The 27,174-nt window shown below is 42.4% G+C and overlaps 1 protein-coding gene across 5 annotated transcripts in view; it reads left to right on the top strand.

Moving 5' to 3' along the window:
- Positions 1–27,174, top strand: part of PPARD (peroxisome proliferator activated receptor delta) — a 154,616-nt gene that overhangs the window by 101,006 nt on the left and 26,436 nt on the right. For 3 of the 5 annotated variants that reach the window (XM_069756601.1, XM_069756604.1, XM_069756602.1), the window contains 2 exons: positions 5,563–5,719; positions 6,274–7,371. In XM_069756601.1, the coding sequence (XP_069612702.1) occupies positions 5,563–5,719; positions 6,274–7,123 (1,007 nt within the window). In that variant the 3' untranslated portion in view covers positions 7,124–7,371. Of the gene's footprint in view, positions 1–5,562; positions 5,720–6,273; positions 7,372–22,822; positions 23,011–23,814; positions 24,266–27,174 lie in introns of those variants that run through there. The other 2 variants (XM_069756603.1, XM_069756605.1) reach the window with 1 other exon arrangement.

The raw sequence follows: 27,174 nt of genomic DNA, 5'->3' as shown, positions 1-27,174 counted from the left end.
TTAGGGTTAGGGTTAGGGCTAGGGTTAGGGCTAGGGTTAGGGTTAGGGCTAGGGTTAGGGTTAGGGCTAGGGTTAGGGTTAGGGCTAGGGTTAGGGCTAGGGCTAGGGCTAGGGTTAGGGCTAGGGTTAGAATTAGGGCTAGGGTTAGGGTTAGGGTTAGGGCTAGGGTTAGGGCTAGGGTTAGGGTTAGGGTTAGGGCTAGGGTTAGGGCTAGGGCTAGGGCTAGGGTTAGGGCTAGGGTTAGGGCTAGGGTTGGGGCTAAATTTAGGGTTAGGGTTGGGGCTAAATTTAGGATTAGGGTTGGGGCCAAATTTAGGGTTAGGCTTCTTTCACACTTACGTCGGTACAGGGCCGTCGCAATGCGTCGGCCCGACATACCGACGCACGTTGTGAAAATTGTGCATAACGTGGGCAGCGGCTGTAGTTTTTCAACGCATCCGCTGCCCAATCTATGTCCTGGGGAGGAGGGGGCGGAGTTACGGCCACGCATGCGCTGTCAGAAATGGCGGATGCGACGTACAAAAAAACGTTTCATTGAACGGTTTTTTGTGCCGACGGTCCGCCAAAACACAACTGATCCAGTGCACAACGGACGCGACGTGTGGCCATCCGTCACGATCCGTCAAAGTCTATGGGCAAAAAACGCATCCTGCGGGCACATTTGCAGGATCTGTTTCTTGTCCAAAACGACGGATTGCGACGGATGCCAAACGATGCAAGTGTGAAAGTAGCCTTAGGGCTAGGGTTAGGGTTGGGGCTAAAGTTAGGGCTAGGGTTGGGGCTAAAGTTAGGGTTAGAGTTGGGATTAGGGTTAGGGTTTGGATTAGGGTTGGTATTAGGGTTAGGGTTGGCATTAGGGTTACGCTTGGGATTAGGGTTAGGTTTGGGATTAGGGTTAAGGTTAGGGTTGTGATTAGGGGTGTATTGGGATTAGGGTTAGGTTTGAGGTTAGGGTTGAGATTAGGATTAGGGGTGTGTTGGATTTAGGGTTTTGATTAGGGTTATGGTTAGGGTTGACATTAAGGTTGTTTTGGGGTAAGGGTTGTGATTATGCTTAGGGTTAGTGATTAGGATTATGGATCAGGTTGGGATTAGGGTTAGGGGTGTGTTGGGGTTAGGGTTGGAGCTAGAATTGGGGGGTTTCCACTGTTTAGGTACATCAGGGGGTCTACAAACACGACAGCCAATTTTGCGCTCAAAAAGTCAAATGGTGCTCCCTCACTTCTGAGCTCTGCCGTGCGCCCAAACAGTGGGTTACCCCCACATATGGGGCATCAGCATACTCGGGATAAATTGGACAACAACTTCTGGGGTCCAATTTCTCTTGTTACCCTTGTGAAAAAAAAAAACTTGGGGGCTACAAAATCTTTTTTTGTGGAAAAATATATATATATATTTTTTTATGACTCTGCATTATAAACTTCTGTGAAGCACTTGGGCATTCAAAGTTCTCACCACACATCTATACAAGTTCCTTGGGGGGTCTAGTTTCCAAAACGGGGTCACTTGTGGGGGTTACTACTGTTTAGGTACATCAGGGGCTCTGCAAACGCAACATAACGCCCACAGACCATTCTATCTAAGTCTGCATTCCAAAACGGCGCTCCTTCCCTTCCGAGCTCTGCTGTGCGCCCAAACAGTGGTTTACCCCCACATATGGGGCATCAGCATACTCAGGATAAATTGGACAACAACTTTTGTGGTCCAATTTCTCCTGTCACCCTTGTGAAAATAAAAACTTGGGGGCTACAATATCTTTTTTGTGGAATAAAAAATATTTTTTATTTTCACGACTCTGCATTCTAAACTTCTGTGAAGCACTTGGGCATTCAAAGTTCTCACCACACATCTAGATAAGTTCCTTGGGGTCTAGTTTCCAAAATGGGGTCACTTGTGGAGGGTTTCTACTAGTTAGGTACATCAGGGGCTCTGCAAACGCAACATAATGCCCGCAGACCATTCTATCAAAGTCTGCATTCCAAAACGGCGCTCCTTCCTTCCGAGCTCTGCCATGTGCCCAAACAGTGGTTTACCCCCACATATGGGGTACCAGCATACTCAGGACAAATTGGACAACAACTTTTGGGGTCCAATTTCTCTTGTTACCCTTGTGAAAATAAAAACTTGGGGGCTAAAAAATCATTTTTGTGGAAAAAAAAATATTTTTTATTTTCACGACTGCATTATAAACTTCTGTGAAGCACTTGGGCATTCAAAGTTCTCACCACACATCTAGATAAGTTCCATGGGGGGCCTAGTTTCCAAAATGGGGTCACTTGTGGGGGATTTCTACTGTTTAGGCACATCAGGGGCTCTCCAAACGCGACATGGCGTCCGATCTCAATTCCAGCCAATTCTACATTGAAAAAGTAAAACGGCACTCTTTCTCTTCCAAGCTCTGCGGTGCGCCCAAACAGTGGTTTACCCCCACATATTGGATATCGACGTACTCAGGAGAAATTGCACAACAACTTTAGTGGTCTAATTTCTCCTGTTACCCTTGTGAAAATAAAAATTTGTGGACAAAAATATCATTTTTGTAGAAAAAATGCGATTTTTTTTTTCACGGCTCTATGTTATAAACTTCTGTGAAGCACATGGGGGTTCAAAGTGCTCACCACACATCTAGATAAGTTCCTTAAGGGGTCTAGTTTCCAAAATGGTGTCACTTTTGGGGGTTTCCACTGTTTAGGCACATCAGGGGCTCTCCAAACGCGACATGGCGTCCAATCTCAATTCCAGCCAATTCTACATTGAAAAAGTAAAACGGCACTCCTTCTCTTCGAAGCTCTGAGGTGCGCCCTAACAGTGGTTTACCCCCACATATTGGGTATCAGCGTACTCAGGAGAAATTGCACAACAACTTTTGTGGTCTAATTTCTCCTGTTACCCTTGGAAAATAAAAATTTGTGGGCAAAAAGATCATTTTTGTAGAAAAAAATGTGATTTTTTTTTTTTCACGGCTTTACATTATAAACTTTTGTGAAGCACATGGGGGTTCAAAGTGCTCACCACACATCTAGGTAAGTTCCTTAAGGGGTCTAGTTTCCAAAATGGCGTCACTTGTGGGGGGTTTCCACTGTTTAGGCACATCAGGGGCTCTCCAAACGCGACATGGCGTCCAATCTCAATTCCAGCCAATTCTACATTGAAAAAGTAAAACGGCGCTCCTTCACTTCCAAGCTCTGTGGTGCGCCCAAACAGTGGTTTACCCTCACATATGGGGTATTGACGTATTCAGGAGAAATCGCACAACAAATTTTGTGGTCTAATTTCTCCTGTTACCCTTGTGAAAATAAGAATTTGTGGGCGAAAAGATCATTTTTGTGTAAACAAAAGCGATTTTTAATTTTCACGGCTCTACGTTATAAACTTCTGTGAAGCACTTGGGGGTTCAAAGTGCTCACCACACATCTAGATAAGTTCCTTAAGGGGTCTAGTTTCCAAAATGGTGTCACTTGTGGGGAGTTTCCACTGTTTAGGCACATCAGGGGCTCTCTAAACGTGACATGGCGTCCGATCTCAATTCCAGCCAATTCTGCATTGAAAAAGTCAAACGGCGCTCCTTCACTTCTAAGTTCTGCGGTGCGCCCAAAAAGTGGTTTACCCCCACATATGGGGTATTGGCGTATTCAGGAGAAATTGCATAACAACATTTATGGTTACATTTCTGTTTTTACACTTGTGAAAATAAAAAAAATGGTTCTGAATTAAGATGTTTGCAAAAAAAAGTTAAATGTTCATTTTTTCCTTCCACATTGTTTCAGTTCCTGTGAAGCACATAAAGGGTTAATAAACTTCTTGAATGTGGTTTTGAGAACCTGCAGGGGTGTAGTTTTTAGAATGGTGTCACACTTCATTATTTTCTATCATATAGACCCCTCAAAATGACTTCAAATGTGATGTGGTCCCTAAAAAAAATGGTGTAAAAATGAGAAATTGCTGGTCAACTTTTAACCCTTATAACTCCCTAACAAAAAAAAATTTTGTTTCCAAAATTGTGCTGATGTAAAGTAGACATGTGGGAAATGTTATTTATTAACTATTTTTCATGACATATCTCACTGATTTAAGGGCATAAAAATACAAAGTTTGAAAATTGCAAAATTTTAAACATTTTCGCTATATTTCCGTTTTTTTTATAAATAATCGCAAGTAATATCGAAGAAATGTTACCTCTAACATGAAGTACAATATGTCACGAAAAAACAGTCTCAGAATCAGCAGGATCCGTTGAAGCGTTCCAGAGTTATAACCTCATAAAGTGATAGTGGTCAGAATTGCAAAAATTGGCTTGGTCATTAAGTACCACATTGGCTCTGTCACTAAGGGGTTAAAATACAAATATATGTTGCATAACACTGGTGAATGAAGTTGTGGCGCTATTAGAGTCATATTTAATATTTTGTGTGACTTCCATGAGCTTGAAGAACTGAATCCATGCGGTTCAACAATTAGGCCGACCTCAAACTAGCGTGTTTTACGGACGTAAGAGAGGTGTTGAAAATACGGCTTCTCTATGGCCAAGCTCCTGTCAGCTGTAGTTTACTGATCCGTATTATACGGTCTTCTACGGCCGTAAAAAAATCGCAGCATGCTGCGTTTGTCACCCTATTGCGCAAAAAATATGCCAATGAAAGTCTATGGGGGTCAGAAAAATACAGATTACACACGGACCAACAGTGTGACATGCGAGAAATACGCCAGACATCTCCAGACATCGCCAGGTGCAAGGAATTGTGTCAAGCCCTTAATCAGGAAGCTCAGACATGCTAATTAGCTCAAAAAGCCACACAGACATCCCGGAAGTCTGGCGCTCGCCTCCACGGAGTTGCAACCAGCATCGCCAGCATAATAAATGTGGATATGCTCCTCATACTGGTCCAAGAAAGGCCAGAAATATGGGACCAGCGGGATCCAAACTATTCAAACCGGGCCAGGAAAGAGGCAGCTTGGAGGACCATCTGTGGGATCCTATTCCCAGATTATGCCCAACGGCCACGTGCGGAGCAGACAAGTCTATGTAAGTACACTCATGTATTCACAAGATTGAACTTTACAAGATGCTTTCCCTACATGATAACTGGAAGAATCAGTTTTATCTTTCTATGTCATTTGTGGGCATTTTTGGCAAATCAAAAAGTTGATTAACATGCTAAAGTGTTTATGTACATAGGTAATCTTGATGTTGTTCTGCTAAATCTTTTTTTGGCCTCATACCTCGTCCAGAGGGGTGTTGACCCTGGTATTTGTTTTTACATAAATTTAAACTTTAGGCTAATTAGTTAACAAGGCATTTTATTATCCTCTGTCAAATATTAGCTAATGTATGTTTGCAAGGACAGGGTTCTCTCCCCTCTGTACCAGTCTGTGATTGTAAAGTTTTTTTTACTGTGACCGATATCTAGACCTCTGCATGTAACCCCTTTATTATCTACAGCACCATGGAAATAATGGTGCAAGAAAAATAAACAATAAGAATAAGAATAATATATCACTGACAACTGGAATAAGCAATGTGCATAATGAGCTTCAACAATATTTGTTAACATGTAATTGCAGTGGATGATGTAATGACACGATGGCGCAGCATCCGGGACCAGTACCGGCGGGAAAGGCAGCAGCGAGCAAGAAGTGGGTCAGCAGCCCCACTGAAGAAGAAAAAATATATCTATTATGACCGTCTTTCATTTTTGGATGGCAGTATGGATCTTAGGCAGTAAGTAATAACCCACAACACATTTTTACAGAAAAAATATCTTATTAAGATTATTTGTTAGGGTTAGTCCATTGCGAATTCCATGTAAGGATGTGTAAATCTAGTGCAAACAATAATGTTTACACCAAAAAATGTAAAAAGGGTCTTGGAGGAGAGAGGACCCTGCCCGCAAAGCCTCACAAGCTACAACAAGGGATGGGTTAGAATATAGTAGGCGAGGTTAGAGATGTTCATGCAGTGGTTTGTTCGATGGGTGGTTACTGCAGGTTATCTGATTGTTTGAAGATGTGGGTCTTCATGCTGTTTGTGTAGCCTGAAATGGTATGTGACAGTATGATGTGTGGTTTTCACAATAGGGGTGATTCACAAGATAAATCTTGCCTACCATTGTGGGAATAGGTGATAAGAGGGGAGTACAGAAGGAGATCTTGTGCTGATCTGAGGTTGTGTGTAGGTAATTATTGTGACTGTAGCTCACAGATGTGTAATAAAAGAATGGCCACAAATAAATAACCTTTTAAATCATTTTTCTTTTCTTTTTTGTTTGATAACAGAACACAGTCCAACCTCACAGAGAGGGAGACCGGGTCTGAATCGGAGGCTGTGATCGATCCTGTAAGTCTGGATGAAGAGGTGGCAGGCCCATCTTTAGAATCTTCCACATCCATTCTTGAAGAGCCATCAGCATCATCATCACTGCAGGCAGCAGCAAGTGAGGAAGATGCAGCACCACCACCCTCAGCAGCACATGATGAGGGAAGGCATGAGGAACATGGCCAGAGCAGCAGCCCTACAGGCCCACTGGTGTCATCCCCACAGGCAGCTGGGCCTTTACGGAGAGGCCGCCGAAGGAGAGAGCTGCAAGCCACAAGGAGTGATGTTGACGCTGGGGTCCTCAATTATTTGGCCAGGGCAGCCACGGATGATGGAGAGGAGGCCTTTGCCCGCAGCCTTGCCCGTTACCTTAGATCCCTTCCCCGTGAGGTGAGGCTACGTGTGAGAGGGTGTATGCAAATCCTGATTGATTTAAGCACCCCTCCAAATAACCCCTATGAGGTGTTTGAATATCTGGAGCGAAGGCAGCTTTCCCAAACAAACCTCTTGTGCCTTCAATTCCCACAACAGGTACAGGATCAATCAGGATTTGCAGCACCTACTCCACGTATGCCTACACCTCAACCCCTCCCACCCCAATATCTACAAAGGCCAGCACTGTTTCAAATGGCAGCCTACAACCCACATTCCCAATATGGCCACTTTTTCAGACCCAGTGATGTAGGCTGGTCCCAACCTGGGTTTGGACAACATGGCCATTTTGGGGTTGGGTATTATGCAAGCCAATATGTCCATCAGCATGAGGGCCAGAGACAATTAGCTTATGGACAACACACAACTGGCCAATAGGGACAAGGCCAGTATTCTGCGCCACAAGCCACAGCAACCTCACAGGGTGAAGGACAATTGGCCCAACAAAGGCCCCCTGAACAGCACCCTGAGCTGTCGCCATCTCCCCCGCCAACTTACAGGGATCTGTAATGTTTTTTGTTTTTTGGTTTATATTCTTTAGTTTTGTGAGCTGACTACCATGTTTTCTATTTGTTTGGCCACTATTTCCAGTTTGTTGTGGTTACTTGTTTAAAAAAAAAAAAAAACCATATGAATAAAATATGGTATCAAGTTAACGAAAAAAGGGTTTGTATGTTACTAAATTTTTTTAAAAAAAAGCCAATTGATGTTTGTGGACCAATCATTATTATATCACACACATATTCTCTAAACATAAACATCTAGTCATTAAGGAAACACAACACACACAGTACTGTTTCAGTGGATGAAAAAAGTATATTTGACAAAGATATATAGAAAATAAGGAAATCACAACTGAGAAACAGCATAATCTTGCCAGGGAGTAGAACCCTGAGGAGAAACAAAAAAATTGGTCAAAACATCCCTAACTTTTAGGCCAGAAAGGGGATGGTGCGAAGGAGGGCATGGGGTTGGCCTAATTACACTACTCAACATGTGTTCATCATTACCATCTGAGAAGCAATCATGTATGCGGGTATAGTTGTGCAAAATTACTGAGGCTTTGATAACTTTATTGACTGTAGCCTCACTGAGCTGTATGGCAGTCTGTAGGACACGCCATTTGGCCACCAGAATACCAAAGGCGCACTCCACCAGTCTACGCACCCTAGAAAGGCGCAAATTAAAGATCCTCCGACGGTGGTCGAGGTTGCGCCGGGGATAAGGCCTCATGACGTGTCTGGAGTTGGAACGCCTCATCTCCAACAAAAAAAAAAGGCAGTGCTTCTGCAGTGGAGCCTGGGAGTTGTTGTGGTGGTGGGAGGTCTAACTGGTTGTCACGTAGCCGCCGACCCATAATGGACGAATTGAAGACCCTAGATTCTCCAGTTCGGCCATAGGCCCCAATGTCTACAATTATAAACCTGTAGTTACTGTCAACTACAGCTAACAGAACTACAGAGAAAAACTGCTTATAATTGTAGAATTGGGAGCCAGAGTTCGGCGGCTTACGTACCCTGATATGTTTCCCATCCACCGCTCCAATGCAGTTTGGAAAGTCACAATTATCCTGGAACCCATGGGCTATTTTGAGCCAATCAGCCTGATTTGGCTCAGGCATCACAAGGTCCTTGAGTCTATCCCATATTTGCCTACAGGTTGACCGCACAATGCCAGAAATTGTTGATCGGTCAATCAAAAACTCCAGGTGGAGTCCCGGAAATAACAATGCAGTTGTCAGGAAGCTGAAAGTGAACAAAAAATCAATATTAGGTAGGTTTCAAGAGTGCACACAAAACATGAATAATCACAATCATATTTGCTATTTTTAGAAACATGCTTAACGCTGGAAAGTGAAAAATGTTCTTAGGGTGCTTAACTGTAACATTTTCCAAACTTTGTAACATCTTCTTGTGACCTAATGTACACATATTCCTGAAAAAAACAGATAGAAACAAACACATAAACTAAAAAAGATCATCAACATACAGCATGTGAGGATGGAGAATACATACCGTAAGGTAAGGAGAAGACGTTCCTCGGCGGATATGGCTTTGCGCATCCTTGTGTCCTGATATGTGATTCCTGGCCGTAATATCTCCAACAATCTGTCAAATGTTTGGATTGTCATGCGACAGTAGAGATAGAACTTTTCTGGATGTTCCTGCAAAGCTGTATATAGCCGATGAAAATGGCCTTTAGTGAGGCGTTTAGTCAAAAGAGGATGCACCCACATTCTTCTGCTCCTTCTTCGCGGATCCACAATCACAGGATATGGCTGGCCAAACCGACGAGACAAGACCCAGTTAAAAAAAACACGCTGCGTTGAGGTGAACTGCAGGAGGTCAGACATGGTGCAAACGTTACCACAACACTCCAACAGATGCCAAACCACAAAATGGCCATATGGGAGTCAACCACCTGTTGTAGAGGCCTTAAATAGGGTTGATGATGGTGATTTAAATCAATTTCAGCCTCCAAAACTGTTAAATGTCCATTTTGTCAGGTTACGTGAAAAATACGTATTACGGTGGGCATACGGATTACATTCGCAACATTACATGCGCAAAATACACGACCACACCTTGCCTACGGAGTACTTACGGATCACCGTATTTGGAATTTTGAGGCGTATTACGCCCGTAGAATACGGACCGTATTTTTATACGCTGAGTGTGAGGCCGGCCTGATTCATACAATTTATTAATGAAGTCATCAGGAATAGCAAAGAATGCAGTCTTACATGACTCCCAGTGTTCATCTAGATTCTTTGGTTTTGTCTTCCAAGCTTCCTCTTTCATCCTACCCCAAACATTTAATAAACCAAACAAATAAATGTGTATGTGGTCGTGTATCTATACAAATATACGATGAAAGAGAAGAAAGCGGAATGCACTCACCAATCTTCAAAAATAGCAGCTTTATTGAGTCTTCATAAGAAAAACTTCATGGCCAGGAGAAGGGGAGTGGAGCTCAAGCGAGCAGGAGGAGACGACAGCCGTTTCGCGCAGAGGACCCGTTGAAGCACTAGCACTGCGCGAAACGGCCGTCGTCTCCTCCTGCTCGCTTGAGCTCCACTCCTCTTCCTCCGGCCATGAAGTTTTTCTTATGAAGACTCAATAAAGCTGCTATTTTTGAAGATTGGTGAGTGCATTCCGCTTTCTTCTCTTTCATCATATGGATCAATTATCATTATGGAGTTGCACCCGTGATCTTTTTGGATATGGCTGTCTTACATTAAGACTTACTAAACACACCGGCTTTTTAACCAAAAAGGTGTTTTAGACAGTGCCGTTCATTTTTTTCTTTTTATGTTTCTATAGAAATATACAATACCTATAAATATGAAACACCAACCAAGGAATTTTACTAAAAAGTATATAGTTTATTATTCACAAAATAATCACAATATTAAAATTAGGGAATGGACCACCAAGTGGCAATAGAATGCAGGTTTTCATCCAAGGGTATGTACACTAAATTATACACTCCAATTTAACAATGATTAAAAATAGGGATAATCACTATTCAAATTCCATAATAAGCAAAAGACCTAAACATTAGTTGAATATATAAACAGAGGCTATAATATATTTTATTTCAATGTTCACTTTACAAAGCAAAGTGCATATAACAAATAAATAAAGTAAAGTGAACGCTGTGCATAGATCAAATATGGTATTTCAGGTAAGTACCCAAAGTAAAATAAATGCTGTGCATAGATCTAGTATGGTGTAACCCAAGTAATTATAAATAAATAGATTACCAATCAACACATGTATGTATGGAAGATCATGGCAACACTTTCTACGATCATGTTTGGTGCACCTTATAGTCATTAGACTTTATTTGTCTTTCTATTCCCCACCCTTATATTGATTGGGAGCCCATTATATTTATTTGAGGTAACATTATATTTGATCTATGCACAACGTTCACTTTCATTTGGGTACTTACCTGATATATGCACTTTATATTGGAAAGTGAATACTCAGTGCAATATAGCTTATTTGGTGCACTTTACAGTTATTTAGGCTTCACTCCTTTTTCTATTTTACATTGATTGGTAATCTATTTATTTATATTTACTTGGGTTACACCATACTAGATCTATGCACAGCATTTATTTTACTTTGAGTACTTACCTGAAATACCATATTAGATCTATGCACAGCGTTCACTTTACTTTATTTATTTCTTATATGCACTTTGCTTTGGAAAGTGAACATTGAAATAAAATATATTATAGCCTCTGTTTATATATTCAACTAATGTTTAGGTCTTTTGCCTATTATGGAATTTGAATAGTGATTATCCCTATTTTTAATCATTGTTAAATTGGAGTATATAATTTAGTGTACATACCCTTGGATGAAAACCTGCATTCTATTGCCACCTGGTGGTCCATTCCCTAATTTTAATATTGTGATTATTTTGTGAATAATAAACTATATACTTTTTAGTAAAATTCTTTGGTTGGTGTTTCATATTTATAGGTATTGTCTACCCCAAACATGCTCAATGACATTCATGTCTGGTGCCTGGGCTGGCCAGTCCTTGAGCACCTTGATCTTTTTTGCCTTTCAGAACTTTGTTGTAGAGATGGATGTATGAGATGGAGCACCATCCTGCTGCAGAATTTGACCCCTTTTATGATTTGGAATATAAGAGGGAGCTAATACTTCTTGATATTTTAGGCTATTGATATTACCTTCCACCTTGCAAATGTTTCGCACACCCCCATACTGAATGTAACCCCAGACCATAACCTTTCCACCACCAAAGGTAACTGTTTTCTGGGTGTATTTTCGATCCATACGGGCTCCAGTAGGTCTCCTGCAGTATTTGCAGCGGCTGTGGTATAATTCTACTGAAGATTTATCAGAGAAATCCACCTTCTGCCACTTTTCCAGTGTCCATCTGTTTAGCAGGCTGTGGGACTTTGCAAATGCCACACAGTTTTTTATTTGCCTTTTGTTCAGTGCTGGCTTCTGGGAACTGATTTGCCCATGGAGGCCATTTTCGAGACAGAATCCTACAAACTGCTCCAGTTGACACAGGGACTTGAGATGACCAGGCCTGTTGGAGCTCTGCTGCAATGGAAGAGGGGCTTGCTTTGGATTTTCTAACCAACAAACGTTCCTCCTGAGCAGTTGTCTTGCAGGGTCTGCCAGACCTGGGCTTGTCAAACACATCTCCAGTCTCTTCAAATCTTTCTTTAATTCTTTGTAATTGACGCTGAGACACATTAAAGGTGCCAGCCACCTCTGCAGTGGATCTGGTCTTCAGCCTATTGATAATCCAGGCTTTGGTCGCAGGGTGGATTTTTGGCATGTTGTCAGAGCTCAAGTTGCAGTTCAAGTGAAGGTCTGGGATGCTGGGTTTCTTTTTATACAAACACACAAATTAACCGATCATTTACTTAGCACAGGTAAGGATGTAAACTAGGATTTGGTGCATTATATGACCAGGCGACAAAACTTTTGTCTTGTCAAAATCTGTCTATTCTGTGTTCATTAACTGATCAATATTTCTGCATTGATGGCAATTTATTTTCATAACCTAAACCACATTTCCGAGGGTTTCAGCTTTCAAAAGAATAATTTATACAACCAATGGATGAATTTAACATCAGGTTATAAGCTTTTATTTACATAACATGGATAAGCGACATAACTTCTGTCAGGGAGTGTATGTGGGCTTTCTGGTCATAGGAAGATTAATAAAATGATACCTTGATATTTGTCATCCTATGTCTTATTCCAGAGAAATACATATTTTTCATATATGTAAATGAGCTGTTCCAGACTAAGGGCTGGACACTGATTTACATGAGAATCTGCCTCCAGAGCTTATCTAATATATAAAGCTGAATGTGTGTATGTGTGTATGTGTGTGTACAGTATGTCCGGGATTGGCATCTGCACCGTCGCAGCTACAGCCCAAAATTTTGCAGTCACACGTCTGGACCCCGAGAGCGTCATAGGCTATGTTGTGAAGCGAAATTTTAACCCCGCGCTTTCCAATTCACCAAACAATTTTGCCCCTATCTACATAATGGGGAAAAAGTGAAAGGAAAAGTGTTGGAGGCATCGCAGCTACAGCCACAAAATATTGCACAGTCACACGTCTGGACCCTGAGAGCGTCATAGGCTATGTTGTGAGGTGAAATTTTAACCCCTCGCTTTCCAATTCACCAAACAATTTTGCCCCTATCTACATAATGGGGGAAAAAGTGAAAGGAAAAGTGTTGGAGGCGTCGCAGCTACAGCCACAAAATTTTGCACACTCATACGTCTGGACCCCGAGAGCGTCATAGGCTATGTTGTGAGGTGAAATTTTAACAACGCGCTTTCCAATTCACCAAACAATTTTGCCCCTATCTACATAATGGGGAAAAAGTGAAAGGAAAAGTGATGGAGGCGTCGCAGCTACAGCCACAAAATTTTGCACAGTCACACGTCTGGACCACGAGAGCATCATAGGCTATGTTGTGAGGTGAAATTTTAACCCCGCGCTTTCCAATTCACCAAACAATTTTACCTCTATCTACATAATGGGGAAAAAGTGAAAGGAAAAGTGTTGGACGCAAATTGACAGCTGCCAGATGTGAACAAGGGGGACTTAAAGAATGAGAGCGATGGCACCAAAGAGTATATACCGTACAGTTGCTAAGGTGGAGCCCCGACATGGGATACTCACCACACACGGGGATATGAACACACACAAAAAATGTGCCACAGACTACCATGTGCTTGAACACATATCACCCTCAGCACACATTTCACCACACATACACCAACCTCGCCACATAAAAGTCGAAACACAAAAGTCGCCGCTCAAAACTCGCCATGCGCAAAACTCACCACATGCAAAACTAGGCTCACGCAAAACTCGCCACACGTGCAAAACTCACCTCATGGGAAAACTCGCCACACGCAAAACTTGCACCCGCGGAAAAATTGCCACATGCACAAAAGTTGCAACACATGCAAAAGTTGCCTCACACAAAACTTGCACATACTCAAAAGGCACCACACATAAAACTCGCCACGCGCAAAACTCGCCATGCGCAAAACTTGCTGCACACAACTTGCTACACTAACCTGTCACATGCAACTCGACACACAAAAAGTTGCTACACGCATGTCGCCACACAAAACTCATCTCACAAAAGTTGCTACATGCATGTCGCCACACGCAACTCAACACACACAACTTGACACACGAAACTCACCCTAAAACACACACAAGTCTGGTATTATCCTTCAAAAATAAAAATCTGATTAATAAGCAGACAAACTACAAGAGCAACAAATGTACCATATAGGAAATCCGGCAGCTGTCAGTCACATGACCTGTCTATTAAGTGTATGTGTGAGATAATATATACTGCCAGGGGGGAGGGCTTCCTGTTGGCTGGGGATTTATCAGGCTGCCAATTTAGCTTACAAATACTGAGGTAAAAATATTGACCAAATAACATGTGAACGAGGTCTAATACAGGAGGAAATGACATACAGATATATACTATGTACAGGGGAGATAACACACAGGTATATACTATATACAGGAGAGATGACACACAGGTATATACTATATAGAGGAGGAGATGACATACAGGTACATACTATAAACAGGAGGAGATGACATACAGGTATATACTATACTAGATTGTGGCCCGATTCTAACGCATCGGGTATTCTAGAATATGCATGTCCCCGTAGTATATGGACAATGATGATTCCAGAATTCGCGGCACACTGTGCCCGTCGCTGATTGGTCGAGGCAACCTTTATGACATCATCGTCGCCATGGCAACCATTATGACATCTACGTCGATACTGTGCCCGTCGCTGAATCAGAAACGTGAGATGTCTACGTCCTTTATGACATCATCGTCGTTGTGCCCGTTGCTGATTGGTCGAGGCCTAGCGGCCTCGACCAATCAGACGCGGGATTTCTACGTCCTTTATGACATCATCGTAGCTGTGCCCGTTGCTGATTGGTCGAGGCCTGGCGGCCTCGACCAATCAGAGACGCGGGATTTCTACGTCGATGCTGTGCCGGTCTCTGATTGGTCGAGGCCGCCAGGCCTCGACCAATCAGAGAGCCGGGATTTCCAGGACAGACAGACAGACAGACAGACGGAAAAACCCTTAGGCAATTATATATATAGATACAGGAGGAGATGACACACAGGTATATACTATATACAGGAGCAGATGACCTACAGGTATATACTATATACAGAAGGAGATGACATGAAGGTATATACTGTTGTGAATTCCGCTCTTGGGCTCCCTCCGGTGGTTGTAAGTGGCACTTTTGTGAGTTCTGCTCTTGGGCTCCCTCTTGTGGTTTCTAGTGGTATGGCTGCTCCTTGGATTTAGCTGTCTTCAGCTGCTTCCACTAATCGTCTTTTCTGCTCGGCTATTTATGCCTGGCTCTTTCCTTCAGCCAGTGCCACTTGTAAATGGTTCCTGGTTGGATTCACATCTCTTTGGATTTCCCTGTTATCCTGACCAGTTCAGCAAAGCTAAGTTTTTGCTTGCTCTTTTCTGTCCATAGATTGTGGACTTATCCGTTCTGTGCTTTCTTTGTTTTTCCAGCTTATCAGTATGAATTTATTCTGTCTTGCTGGATGCTCTGGGAAGCAGATTTACCCTCCACACTTTAGTCAGGTGTGGAGATTTTTTGTAAACTCTGCGTGGATTTTTGTAGTGTTTTATACTGACCGCACAGTATTCCATCCTGTCCTATCTATTTAGCTAGACTGGCCTCCTGTGCTCATCCTGGTTTCATTCTGTGTATGTCTTTTCCCTCTCCACTCACAGTCATTATTTGTGGGGGGCATATCTATCCTTTGGGGATTTTCTCTGAGGCAAGATAGTTCTCCTGCTTCTATCTTTAGGGGTAGTTAGCTCTTAGGCTGTGATGAGGTGCCTAGGGAGAGTTAGGAGCATCCCACGGCTACTTCTAGTGTTGTGTTGAGCTTAGGGACTGAGGTCAGTACAGTAACCACTTCCTTCAGAGCTCGTTCCATGTTGCTCCTAGACCACCGTATCATAACAGTACAAGTGGCCAAAAATGAATTAAATGCATTTCAAAAGAAGGAAAAGAAAGTTCTGAACCATTTTTTTTTCTGTGCTCTGGTTTGTCTCTTTTTTCCTCTTGATATCTGGGTGGTTCAGGATATATGCTTTGGCATGGATGTTCAGGGTTTGTTTTCTCGTGTGGATCATCTTGCTGCAAGAGTACAGAGTATCCAAGACTATGTTGTCCAGACTCCGGCTTTAGAGCCTAGAATTCCTACTCCTGATTTGTTTTTTGGGGACAGATCCAAGTTTTTGAACTTTAAAAATAACTGCAAATTGTTTTTTGCTTTGAAACCCCGTTCTTCTGGTGATCCCATTCAGCAAGTAAAAATCATCATATTCTTGCTGCGTGGTGACCCTCAAGACTAGGCTTTTTCTCTTGAAACAGGGGATCCGGCATTATTGAATGTAGACGCATTTTTTCAAGCGCTCAGATTATTGTATGACGAACCTAATTCTGTGGATCATGCAGAAAAAACCCTGTTGGCCTTGTGTCAAGGTCAGGAAGCGGCAGAATTATACTGCCAGAAATTTAGAAAATGGTCTGTGCTCACTAAATGGAATGAGGAGGCTCTGGCTGCTATTTTCAGAAAAGGTCTTTCTGAAGCCCTTAAAGATGTTATGGTGGGCTTTCCTACGCCTGCCGGTTTGAGCGAATCTATGTCTCTAGCCATTCAGATTGATCGGCGTCTGCGCGAGCGCAAAGCTGTGCACCATATGGCAGTGTCCTCTGAGCAGAGTCCTGCACCTATGCAATGTGATAGGATTTTGACTAGAACAGAACGGCAGGAATTCAGACGTCAGAATAGGCTGTGTTTTTACTGTGGTGATTCTGCTCATGTTATCTCTGATTGCCCTAAGCGTACTAAGAGAGTCGCTAGGTCTGTTACCATTAGTACTATACAGCCTAAATTTCTCTTATCTGTGACCCTGATTTGCTCATTGTCGTCCTTTTCTGTCATGGCATTTGTGGATTCAGGCGCTGCCCTGAACTTAATGGACTTAGAATTCGCCAGGCGCTGTGGTTTTTCCTTGCAGCCTTTGCAGAGCCCTATTCCTTTGAGGGGTATTGATGCTACACCCTTGGCCAAGGATAAACCTCTGTACTGGACGCAGATGACTATGTACAAGGCTCCAGCACATCAGGAAGATTGCCGTTTTCTGGTGTTGCATAACCTGCATGATGTTGTTGTACTGGGTTTTCCATGGTTACAGGAACATAATCTGGTGCTGGATTGGAAAACTATGTCGTGACTAGTTGGGGTTGTCAAGGGGTACATAGTGACGTCCCTTTGATGTCAATTTCCTCTTCCCCCTCTTCTGAGGTCCCTGAGTTTTTGTCGGATTTCCAGAATGTATTTGATGAGCCCAAGTCCAGTTCCCTTCCACCGCACAGGGACTGTGATTGTGCTATTAACTTGATTCCTGGTTGCAAGTTCCCTAAGGGCCGACTTTTCAATCTGTCTGTGCCAGAGCATGCCGCCATGCGGAGTTATGTTAAGGAGTCTTTGGAGAAGGGGCATATTCGGCCCTCATCGTCACCATTGGGAGCGGGTTTCTTTTTTTTTGCCAAGAAGGATGGCTCCTTGAGACCCTGTATTGACTATCGTCTTCTTAATAAGATCACGGTCAAATTCCAATACCCCTTGCCTTTGCTTACTGATTTGTTTGCTCAGATTAAGGGGGCTAGTTGGTTTACTAAGATTGACCTCTGAGGGGCATATAATCTTGTTCGTATTAAACAGGGTGATGAATGGAAAACTGCATTTAATACGCCCGAAGGCCATTTTGAGTACCTTGTGATGCCATTTGGGCTCTCTAATGCTCCATCTGTGTTCCAGTCTTTCATGCATGATATTTTCCGCAATTATCTTGATAAATTCATGGTCGTATATTTGGATGATATTTTGATTTTTTCCGATGATTGGGAGTCTCATGTGAAGCAGGTCAGGATGGTGTTCCAGATCCTTCGTGATAATGCTTTGTTTGTGAAGGGGTCTAAGTGCTTATTCGGAGTTCAGAAGGTCTCTTTTTTGGGTTTTATTTTTTCTCCCTCGTCTACAGAAATGGATCCTGTTAAGGTCCAAGCTATTCATGACTGGATTCAACCCACATCTGTGAAGGGTCTTCAAAAATTTTTGGGCTTTGCTAATTTCTATCGCCGTTTCATTGCCAAATTTTCCAGTGTGGTTAAGCCCCTTACTTATTTGACGAAGAAAGGCGCTGATGTGACGAATTGGTCCTCTGAGGCTGTTGAGGCCTTTCAGGAGCTTAAACGCCGATTTACTTCTGCCCCTGTGTTACGTCAGCCGGATGTTTCTCTTCCTTTTCAGGTTAAGGTCGACGCTTCTGAGATTGGGGCAGGGGCTGTTTTGTCTCAGAGGGAGTCTGATGGTTCTTTGATGAAACCGTGTGTTTTTTTTTCCAGAAAGTTTTCGCCTGCGGAACGCAATTATGATGTCGGCAATCGGGAGTTGTTGGCTATGAAGTGGGCGTTTGAGGAGTGGCGACATTGGCTTGAGGGAGCTAAGCACCGCGTTGTGGTCCTGACCGATCATAAGAATCTGATTTACCTCGAGTCGGCCAAGCGGCTGAATCCTAGACAGGCTCGATGGTCCCTGTTTTTCTCCCGTTTTGATTTTGTGGTCTCGTATCTTCCGGGATCTAAGAATGTTAAGGCTGATGCCCTCTCTAGGAGTTTTTTGCCTGATTCTCCTGGAGTCCTTGAGCCGGTTGGCATTCTTAAGGAAGGGGTGATTCTTTCTGCCATCTCCCCTGATTTGCGGCGGTTGCTTCAGGAATTTCAGGCTGATAGGCCTGACCGCTGTCCTGTGGGGAAGCTGTTTGTTCCTGATGGATGGACAAGTAAGGTGATTTCTGAGGTTCATTGTTCAGTGTTGGCTGGTCATCCTGGGATTTTTGGTACCAGAGATTTGGTTGCTAGGTCCTTTTTGTGGCCTTCCTTGTCGCGCGATGTCCGTGCTTTTGTGCAGTCCTGTGGGACTTGCGCCCGAGCCAAGCCTTGCTGTTCCCGCGCTAGTGGGTTGCTTTTGCCTTTGCCGGTCCCTGAGAGGCCCTGGGCGCATATTTCCATGGATTTTATTTCGGATCTTCCTGTTTCCCAGAAGATGTCTGTTATCTGGGTTGTTTGTGACCGGTTCTCTAAAATGGTCCATCTGGTACCTTTGCCTAAGTTGCCTTCCTCCTCAGAACTGGTTCCATTGTTTTTTCAGCATGTGGTTCATTTGCATGGCATTCCAGAGAATATTGTGTCTGACAGAGGTTCTCAGTTTGTCTCTAGATTTTGGCAGGCCTTTTGTGCTAGGATGGGTATTGATTTGTCTTTTTCTTCGGCGTTTCATCCTCAGACTAATGGCCAAACTGAGCGAACTAATCAGACCTTGGAGACCTATTTGAGATGCTTTGTGTCTGCTGATCAGGATGATTGGGTGTCTTTCTTGCCTTTGGCCGAGTTTGCCCTTAATAATCGGGCTAGTTCGGCTACTTTGGTTTCACCTTTCTTTTGTAATTTTGGTTTTCATCCTCGTTTTTCTTCAGGGCAGGTTGAGCCTTCTGATTGTCCTGGAGTTGATTCTGTGGTGGACAGGCTGCAGAAGATTTGGACTCATGTGGTGGACAATTTGACGTTGTCTCAGGAAAGGGCTCAACGTTTTGCTAACCGCCGTCGGTGTGTTGGTCCCCGGCTTCGTGTGGGGGATTTGGTTTGGTTGTCTTCTCGTCATGTTCCTATGAAGGTTTCTTCCCCTAAGTTTAAGCCTCGGTTTATTGGTCCTTATAATATTTCTGAAATTATTTATCCGGTGTCTTTTCGTTTGGCTCTTCCAGCCTCTTTTGCCATTCATAATGTTTTCCATAGATCTTTGTTGCGGAGATATGTGGTGCCCGTTGTTCCTTCGGTTGACCCTCCTGCCCCGGTGTTGGTTGAGGGAGAGTTGGAATATGAGGTTGAGAAAATTTTGGATTCTCGTTTTTCGAGGCGGAGGCTTCAGTATCTTGTCAAGTGGAAGGGTTATGGCCAGGAGGATAATTCTTGGGTTGTTGCCTCCGATGTCCATGCCACCGATTTGGTTCGTGCTTTTCACTTGGCTCGTCCTGATCGGCCTGGGGGCTCTGGTGAGGGTTCGGTGACCCCTCCTCAAGGGGGGGTACTGTTGTGAATTCCGCTCTTGGGCTCCCTCCGGTGTTTGTAAGTGGCACTTTTGTGAGTTCTGCTCTTGGGCTCCCTCTTGTGGTTTCTAGTGGTATGGCTGCTCCTTGGATTTAGCTGTCTTCAGCTGCTTCCACTGATCGTCTTTTCTGCTCGGCTATTTATGCCTGGCTCTTTCCTTCAGCCAGTGCCACTTGTAAATGGTTCCTGGTTGGCTTCACATCTCTTTGGATTTCCCTGTTATCCTGACCAGTTCAGCAAAGCTAAGTTTTTGCTTGCTCTTTTCTGTCCATAGATTGTGGACTTATCTGTTCTGTGCTTTCTATGTTTGTCCAGCTTATCAGTATGAATTTATTCTGTCTTGCTGGAAGCTCTGGGAAGCAGATTTACCCTCCACACCTTTAGTCAGGTGTGGAGATTTTTTGTAAACTCTGCGTGGATTTTTGTAGTGTTTTATACTGACTGCACAGTATTCCATCCTGTCCTATCTATTTAGCTAGACTGGCCTCCTGTGCTCATCCTGGTTTCATTCTGTGTATGTCTTTTCCCTCTCCACTCACAGTCATTATTTGTGGGGGGCTTATCTATCCTTTGGGGATTTTCTCTGAGGCAAGATAGTTCTCCTGCTTCTATCTTTAGGGGTAGTTAGCTCTTAGGCTGTGACGAGGTGCCTAGGGAGAGCTAGGAGCATCCCACGGCTACTTCTAGTGTTGTGTTGAGCTTAGGGACTGCGGTCAGTACAGTTACCACTTCCTTCAGAGCTCGTTCCATGTTGCTCCTAGACCAACGTATCATAACAATATACTATATACAGGAGGAGATAACACACAGATATATACTATATACAGGGGAGATGACACACAGGTATATACTATATACAGGAGGAGATGACATACTGGTATATACTATATATAGGAGGAGATGACTGTTGTGAATTCTGCTTTTGAGCTCCCTCTGGTGGTAGCAGATGGTAATGCAGTTGTTCCTGGGCTGCAGTCTTGGACAGGTGTATCTGCTAATTGCAGTTCTGACTGGGGTATTTAGGCTTACATGACTCATTAGTCCTTGCCAGTTGTCAATGTTTTTTGGGATATGATGGATCTCTGCCTGGCTTCTCCTGCTTGGCTGCCATTTCAGCAAAGATAAGTGTTTGTTTCTTTTTCTGTGGCACACAGGCTGTGTGCTTGTTTTTGATTGTATTCCTGCTCTGAATGTAGGATTCGCTGGAGTTGCAGATATACGCTCCTACGTCTTTAGTTAGATGGAGGAAGTTTTTGTATATTCTGCTGTGGATATTTTTGAAGGGTTTTAATACTGACCGCACAGAACTCTGTCCTATCCTGTCCTATTTTAGCTAGAGTGGCCTCTTGTGCTAAATCCTATTTTTCTGCCTGTGCATGTTTTTTCCTCTCCGACTCACCGCCAATATTTGTGGGGGGCTGTCTATCCTTTGGGGTTCTGCTCTGAGGCAAGATAGTATTCCTATTTCCATCTTTAGGGGTATTTAGTCCTCCGGCTGTGACAAGGTGTCTAGGATTGTTAGGTACACTCCACGGCTACTTCTAGTTGCGGTGTTAAGATCAGGATTTGCGGTCAGTATAGTGACCACCTACTCCAGTGAAAGTTTTCATGCTGCTCCAAGGTCACCGGATCATAACAGATGACATACAGGTATATAGTATATACAGGGGAGATGACACACAGCAGGTATATACTATATACAGAGGAGATGACATGCAGGTATATACTATATACAGGAGATGACATACAGGTGTATACTATATATAAGGGAGATGACAAACATGTATATACTGATGTGAAAATGAGAGGTGTGAGGTGAAAATGAAAAGGTGTGAGTGCAAAATGAAAGGAGTGAGGGAAAATAGTGGAGTGATCGGAAAATGACAGATGTGAGGTCAAAATGACAAGTGTTAGGGGGGAATGAGAGGAGTGAGGGGGAAAATGAGAGGAGTAAGGGAGAAAATGAGAGGTGTAAGGGAGAAAATGAGAGGCATGATGGGAAAATAAGAGACGTGAGGTGCTATAACTAACCACAGATATTTACTATGCCCAGGCAACGCCGGGCTCTTCAGCTAGTGTTAAATAATAATGGAAGTTACCAGTGTGATATGTAATGGCTGTTCTGTGCTCATAATCTTACACAGTTCTGTAATCTGCGTATGTCCTCTCATTGCTTCTGCTTCCATCTCATAGACAGCCAGTGTTGCAATATTGCTGCAAGAAGCTGTGAGAGCTGCAGCTTCTAACGTGTTTTTTATGAGATACAGTTCAGTTCTCTCCTGTGTTGGTTACATGTCTCACACTGGTATCACCCACTTTTTGAAAAAAAAAATAGGAGAACATCTGGTGCAACGGATCCTGCTACCCCATCTGAGATCAGCATGATTCAGGGATTTGGGGCAGATTTACTTCAAGATTTCCACAAAAGTTTAAAACACTTTCAGAATGACTGTTCTACATTGATGTAATTCTACATCAATTAAGGCATGTGCTTAATGTCACAACATCACAACCCTGGACCAGATTTGAGTCAGAGTACAATAAAACATTAACACTTCTTAGGTATGAACTTCTATTTAGTTTATTAATTTATTTTTTTATTTCAGCCAGCAAAAAAAAGTATTCACTACTGTAAATTGTCAATTTTATGTCATCTATTTATTATTAGTTAACACAATTAGTTTCCTATTCGTTAAAGCTTCTGAAAGAAGTGCCAATCTTCTAGACTTTAACTGACTTTTACCAATGGGTAACCTAGTTCTTAACTTTTTTTATTTTGAATTCCTTTAGCAATTAGGTTTGGCCGAATGCCAGAAGCGGAAAGGAGACGTCTTGTACAGCCTTCCACGGAGGACACAGATTCTCCAGTGTCTGACTTGGTGGCTCTTTCCCAGAGAATCCACTCTTCCTATATGAGTACATTCACCATGACAAAGAAAAGAGCACGGGATATTCTGACTGGCAAGAGTAGCATTTCGGTGAGGAGAGTGATAATACTGACCAAGTGGCAATGCCAGAAAAAAACCAAAGTAAACTAGTAATCAATATAAAGTTGTCTATGATAATTAACAATGAAATGATTTGTTATACTGACATAGTATGTAAATCCCAGACTACTTAATTTAAAGCAGCTGATTAAGTGAATTACCTTTTCATGTGGCTCGCAATAATACAGAACCCATAATAATGGTGACCATACATATTAGACTTAGATGAGTAAAACCTGTCAATCACCTAATGTGTGTGACTTGTCCTGTCCCCCTTTAACTTGCTTTTCACTGGTACAGTAAGTGATCAGCTAATATCAATAATTGGTTACAAAGCAGTATATGGTCCAGCTGCACAGGATATCTACAGTCTATAAAGTATAAGGAGATCCGCAGCACTTCAAACTAGTTCAAAGTATATGGTGATTGATTCATAACTAAACTGCTATACTTTAAACCACTTTGTGTAGTGCTGTAAATCTTGTAGTTCATGATCAGCTGACATCTATTCAGACTGTTTGAAGGAAGGGAATAGTCGTGCATGTTGGATTTTAGCATACCGATCTCATATTCCCCAGAAAGATAATGCACTGCAGTCACCTCTAGCAGATGCTTACTTATCTCTTCCCACTAAGAACACATGCACGCTTGGTTTGGATATGTATGGAGAGTTTGTTCAGAATAGCTTTTTGTCAAATGAGTGTTATCCATGCACTTTGACATCAAAATTTATGTTCAGTAGAAAGCTGTTCAATGACTTAATGCAATATCCACTGCATCATCCTTTTCCTTTAGCCTTTTGTGATATACGACATGGAAACCTTATGGGAGGCAGAAAAAGGAACGGTTTGGGACCAACTGCCAACACAAAACCCACCTGGAACAGAGATTGGAGTTCATGTATTTTACCGATGTCAGTGCACTTCTGTGGAGACTGTTCGAGCACTTACTGACTTTGCCAAGAGCATTCCAGGTTTCAGTACACTCTACCTCAATGATCAGGTCACATTACTTAAGTATGGAGTCCACGAAGCAATATTTTGCATGCTTGCCTCACTTATGAACAAAGATGGGCTACTAGTAGCTGGAGGTCATGGCTTCGTCACTCGTGAATTCTTACGCAGCCTTCGTCTTCCCTTCTGTCACATCATGGAACCCAAGTTCAACTTTGCCTCTAAGTTTAATGCATTGGAACTTAATGACAGTGACCTGGCGCTCTTTGTGGCTGCTATCATCCTTTGTGGTGGTTAGAGACTTATCAACAATTGTTCATGCCCCTTTTGTATCACTTTAAAACTTTGCCTTATAATGCCTTCTTTACTAACCTTTGCATTGCAAAATAATACATAATAATAGCTAAAGTCTATATCTACGTAATCACTGATTATAAGGTGATTTTGCATATCACATTTTCTACTAACAGTAGCTGCAGTTGTCTCCTGTCTTAAATGTCCCCCTATATTTTCATGCATAGACTCAAAATAATATCCATGTAGATAGATATGACTGTAATTCTGTAAAAAATGATTGATGGCTAATATAATGCTATTTTTTGCACTTAGAGGACTAAATCAACCATGCAATAATCAAGCCAACTATGTCTTAGGTCAACCACAGTGATTTATAGTAGTACCTTAGGCTACTTTCACACTAGCGTCGGATTCGGCTCGTCGCATTGCGTCGGGCCGAGATTCCGACGCTAGCGTTTGTTGTGCCGCACAACGGGTGCAGCGGATGCATTTCTCCGGCATGAATAAATTTGACATAAAGCTACTTTATATCCACTTTATCAGATTTTTCACACAAGAGATAAGAAAAAAATCAAACAAAATGAGGCAAAAAAATTAGACTTATTGTAATTTTTTAAGTGACGAAAATTATACAATCACATGTTTGAGTGGCAAAAGTATATGAGCCTTTGCTTTAAATATATGGTTTGACTATTTAGAATCCGTTATTGCTGCATTAGATATTTTGGATATTTGGTGGTTAGACGTGCATGTCTATAATCCTATAGAAATGTTGTGGAAGGACATGAATCGAACAGTTCACAAAAGAATTTTAGTCCATTTCTCCCTGGAAAACAGCTTCATCTCTAGTATGTTCGTGTTTTTTCTCCCAAGTCGATGTGCACATCGACTTGGAAGAAAAAATACCAACATACTAGAACTTAAGCTGTTTTGCGGTGAGAAATGGACTAAAATTCCTTTGTGAACTGCAGATTGACTGTGCACATCAACTTGGGAGAAAAAACACCAACATACCAGAACTGAGGTTGTTTTGCAGGGAGGAATGGACTAAAATTCCTTCATGAATTGTTTGCTTCATGTTTTTCCACAACATTTCTATAGGATTAAGGTGAGGACTTGGTTTGATTTGACCATTACAAAATTTTAACTTTAATCTTTTTGTAGAGCAACTTGTGTGCTTCGGGTCGTTTTCTTGCCGCATGAACTATGTTCTCATCAGATTCACCTCATGAACATAAATCCTGATGTTTTTCTTTTAGAATTTGCTATTAGAATTTAGATGTTATTGTTCTATTAATGATGGCAAGCTGTCCTGGCCCAGATGTAGCAAAACAGGCCCAAACCAAGATACTACTACCACCGTGTTTCACAAGACTGTATGCAGTTTTTATGCTCTAGGGCAGAGGACCCCACCCTGTAGCTTGGGAGCCATATGTGACTGTCCCAAGAGTTATGGCTTTTGCTGTCTGCCATCTTGGTGCTTTAGTTCCAGGTCTAGAAAAAAGGTATGAAAAGCACATCTCAAAATGGTGAATTTTGTGAGTAATCCTGCACAGAAGAGCAGATTGGGATGCACATATTCTGGCCGTAGGGGTTTAGAGTTAATTTAAGTATGGTACGCTGGAGACTAGATGATACCACATGTGAGAGGAGGTGCTTGAAACTGGATGCGACAGTGTTTAGGGGTGTTTGATGGGAGAATACTGAATGGGAGTATTGTGGGAACCTCTGGATCTCGGTGTACTACTTTGGGGTGATTTTTGCGGAAAAAGCTTTGGCTATCACTATGCCCATAATGGAGGCTTTGGTTGCCACTACAGTGAAGAGGGCGAGAGCTCGATGGGGTTTGCAACCCTCGCTCAGATCTGAATGTGGCTTGCGACTGTCTGTCACAGTTGAATGGGGCTCTCAAGGTGGGTAAGATTGGGGGCCACTTCTTCAAAGTTATTTTCCCTTGTAATTTCCCTTGATACTTGTTATTGAGACCAAAAAAGCTCTATTTTAGTCTTTTCCATCCACAAAAAATTGTATCAATAGCCTTCTTGCTCGTCCTGGTGATCCTTAACAAACTGCAGATGTGCATCAATTTCTTCTTGAAGGGCAGAGGCTTTCTTATTGCAATACTGTTCGAGTCCACCTGCAGAGAAGCTTTTATTCGTTAAGAAATCACTTTTGGTTCCTTTGTTATCACAGGAATATTACAAAGCTGGCTCTTAGAGTGATCTTTGTTGGTCAACCACTCCTGGGCAGGTTAAAAGTGGTCTTGAATTCCTTCCATTTGTACGTATCCTGTTTGGACTCCAACAATCCAAACTGAAACTCTTTAGAAATGGATTTGTAACTTTTTCCAGCCTGATGAGCATCTACACCTCTTCCACAAAGGAGATTTCTGAGAGCTCAGGGCAGCACGGTGGCTCAGTGGTTAGCATAGCAGCGCTGGAGTCCTGGGTTCAAATCCCACCAAGGACAACATCTGCAAGGAATTTGTATGTTCTCCTCGTGTTTGCGTGGGTTTCCTCTGGTTTCCTCCCACACTCCAAAGACATACTGATAAGGATTCTAGATTGTGAGCCCCATCTGGGAGAGCGATGATAATGTAAGTAAAAACTGTAAAACGCTGCGGAATGTGTTAGCGCTATATAAAACTAAAGATTTTTATTATTATTATTATTATTATTAAGTGTATCATGGAACAAACCAAATGTGTTGTGAAGCTCAGATTGGATAGATCCCTGTTCATTAAATAAATTAGTATGATCATTCACACCTGATTGTCAACCCATTGATTGAAAACACAATACTTTAATTTCATCTTCAAATTATTTTCTAATCCTAGATTTTCACATACTTTTGCCACTCATAGATATGTGATACTGGATCATTTTCCTCATTTAAAAATATGTTG

Source organism: Ranitomeya imitator, chromosome 3 (genome assembly GCF_032444005.1).
Source record: "Ranitomeya imitator isolate aRanImi1 chromosome 3, aRanImi1.pri, whole genome shotgun sequence".
Taxonomy (NCBI): Eukaryota; Metazoa; Chordata; class Amphibia; order Anura; family Dendrobatidae; genus Ranitomeya; species Ranitomeya imitator.
Note: the sequence above shows the minus strand (reverse complement) of the source record. Positions and strands in the feature narration are given on the sequence as shown.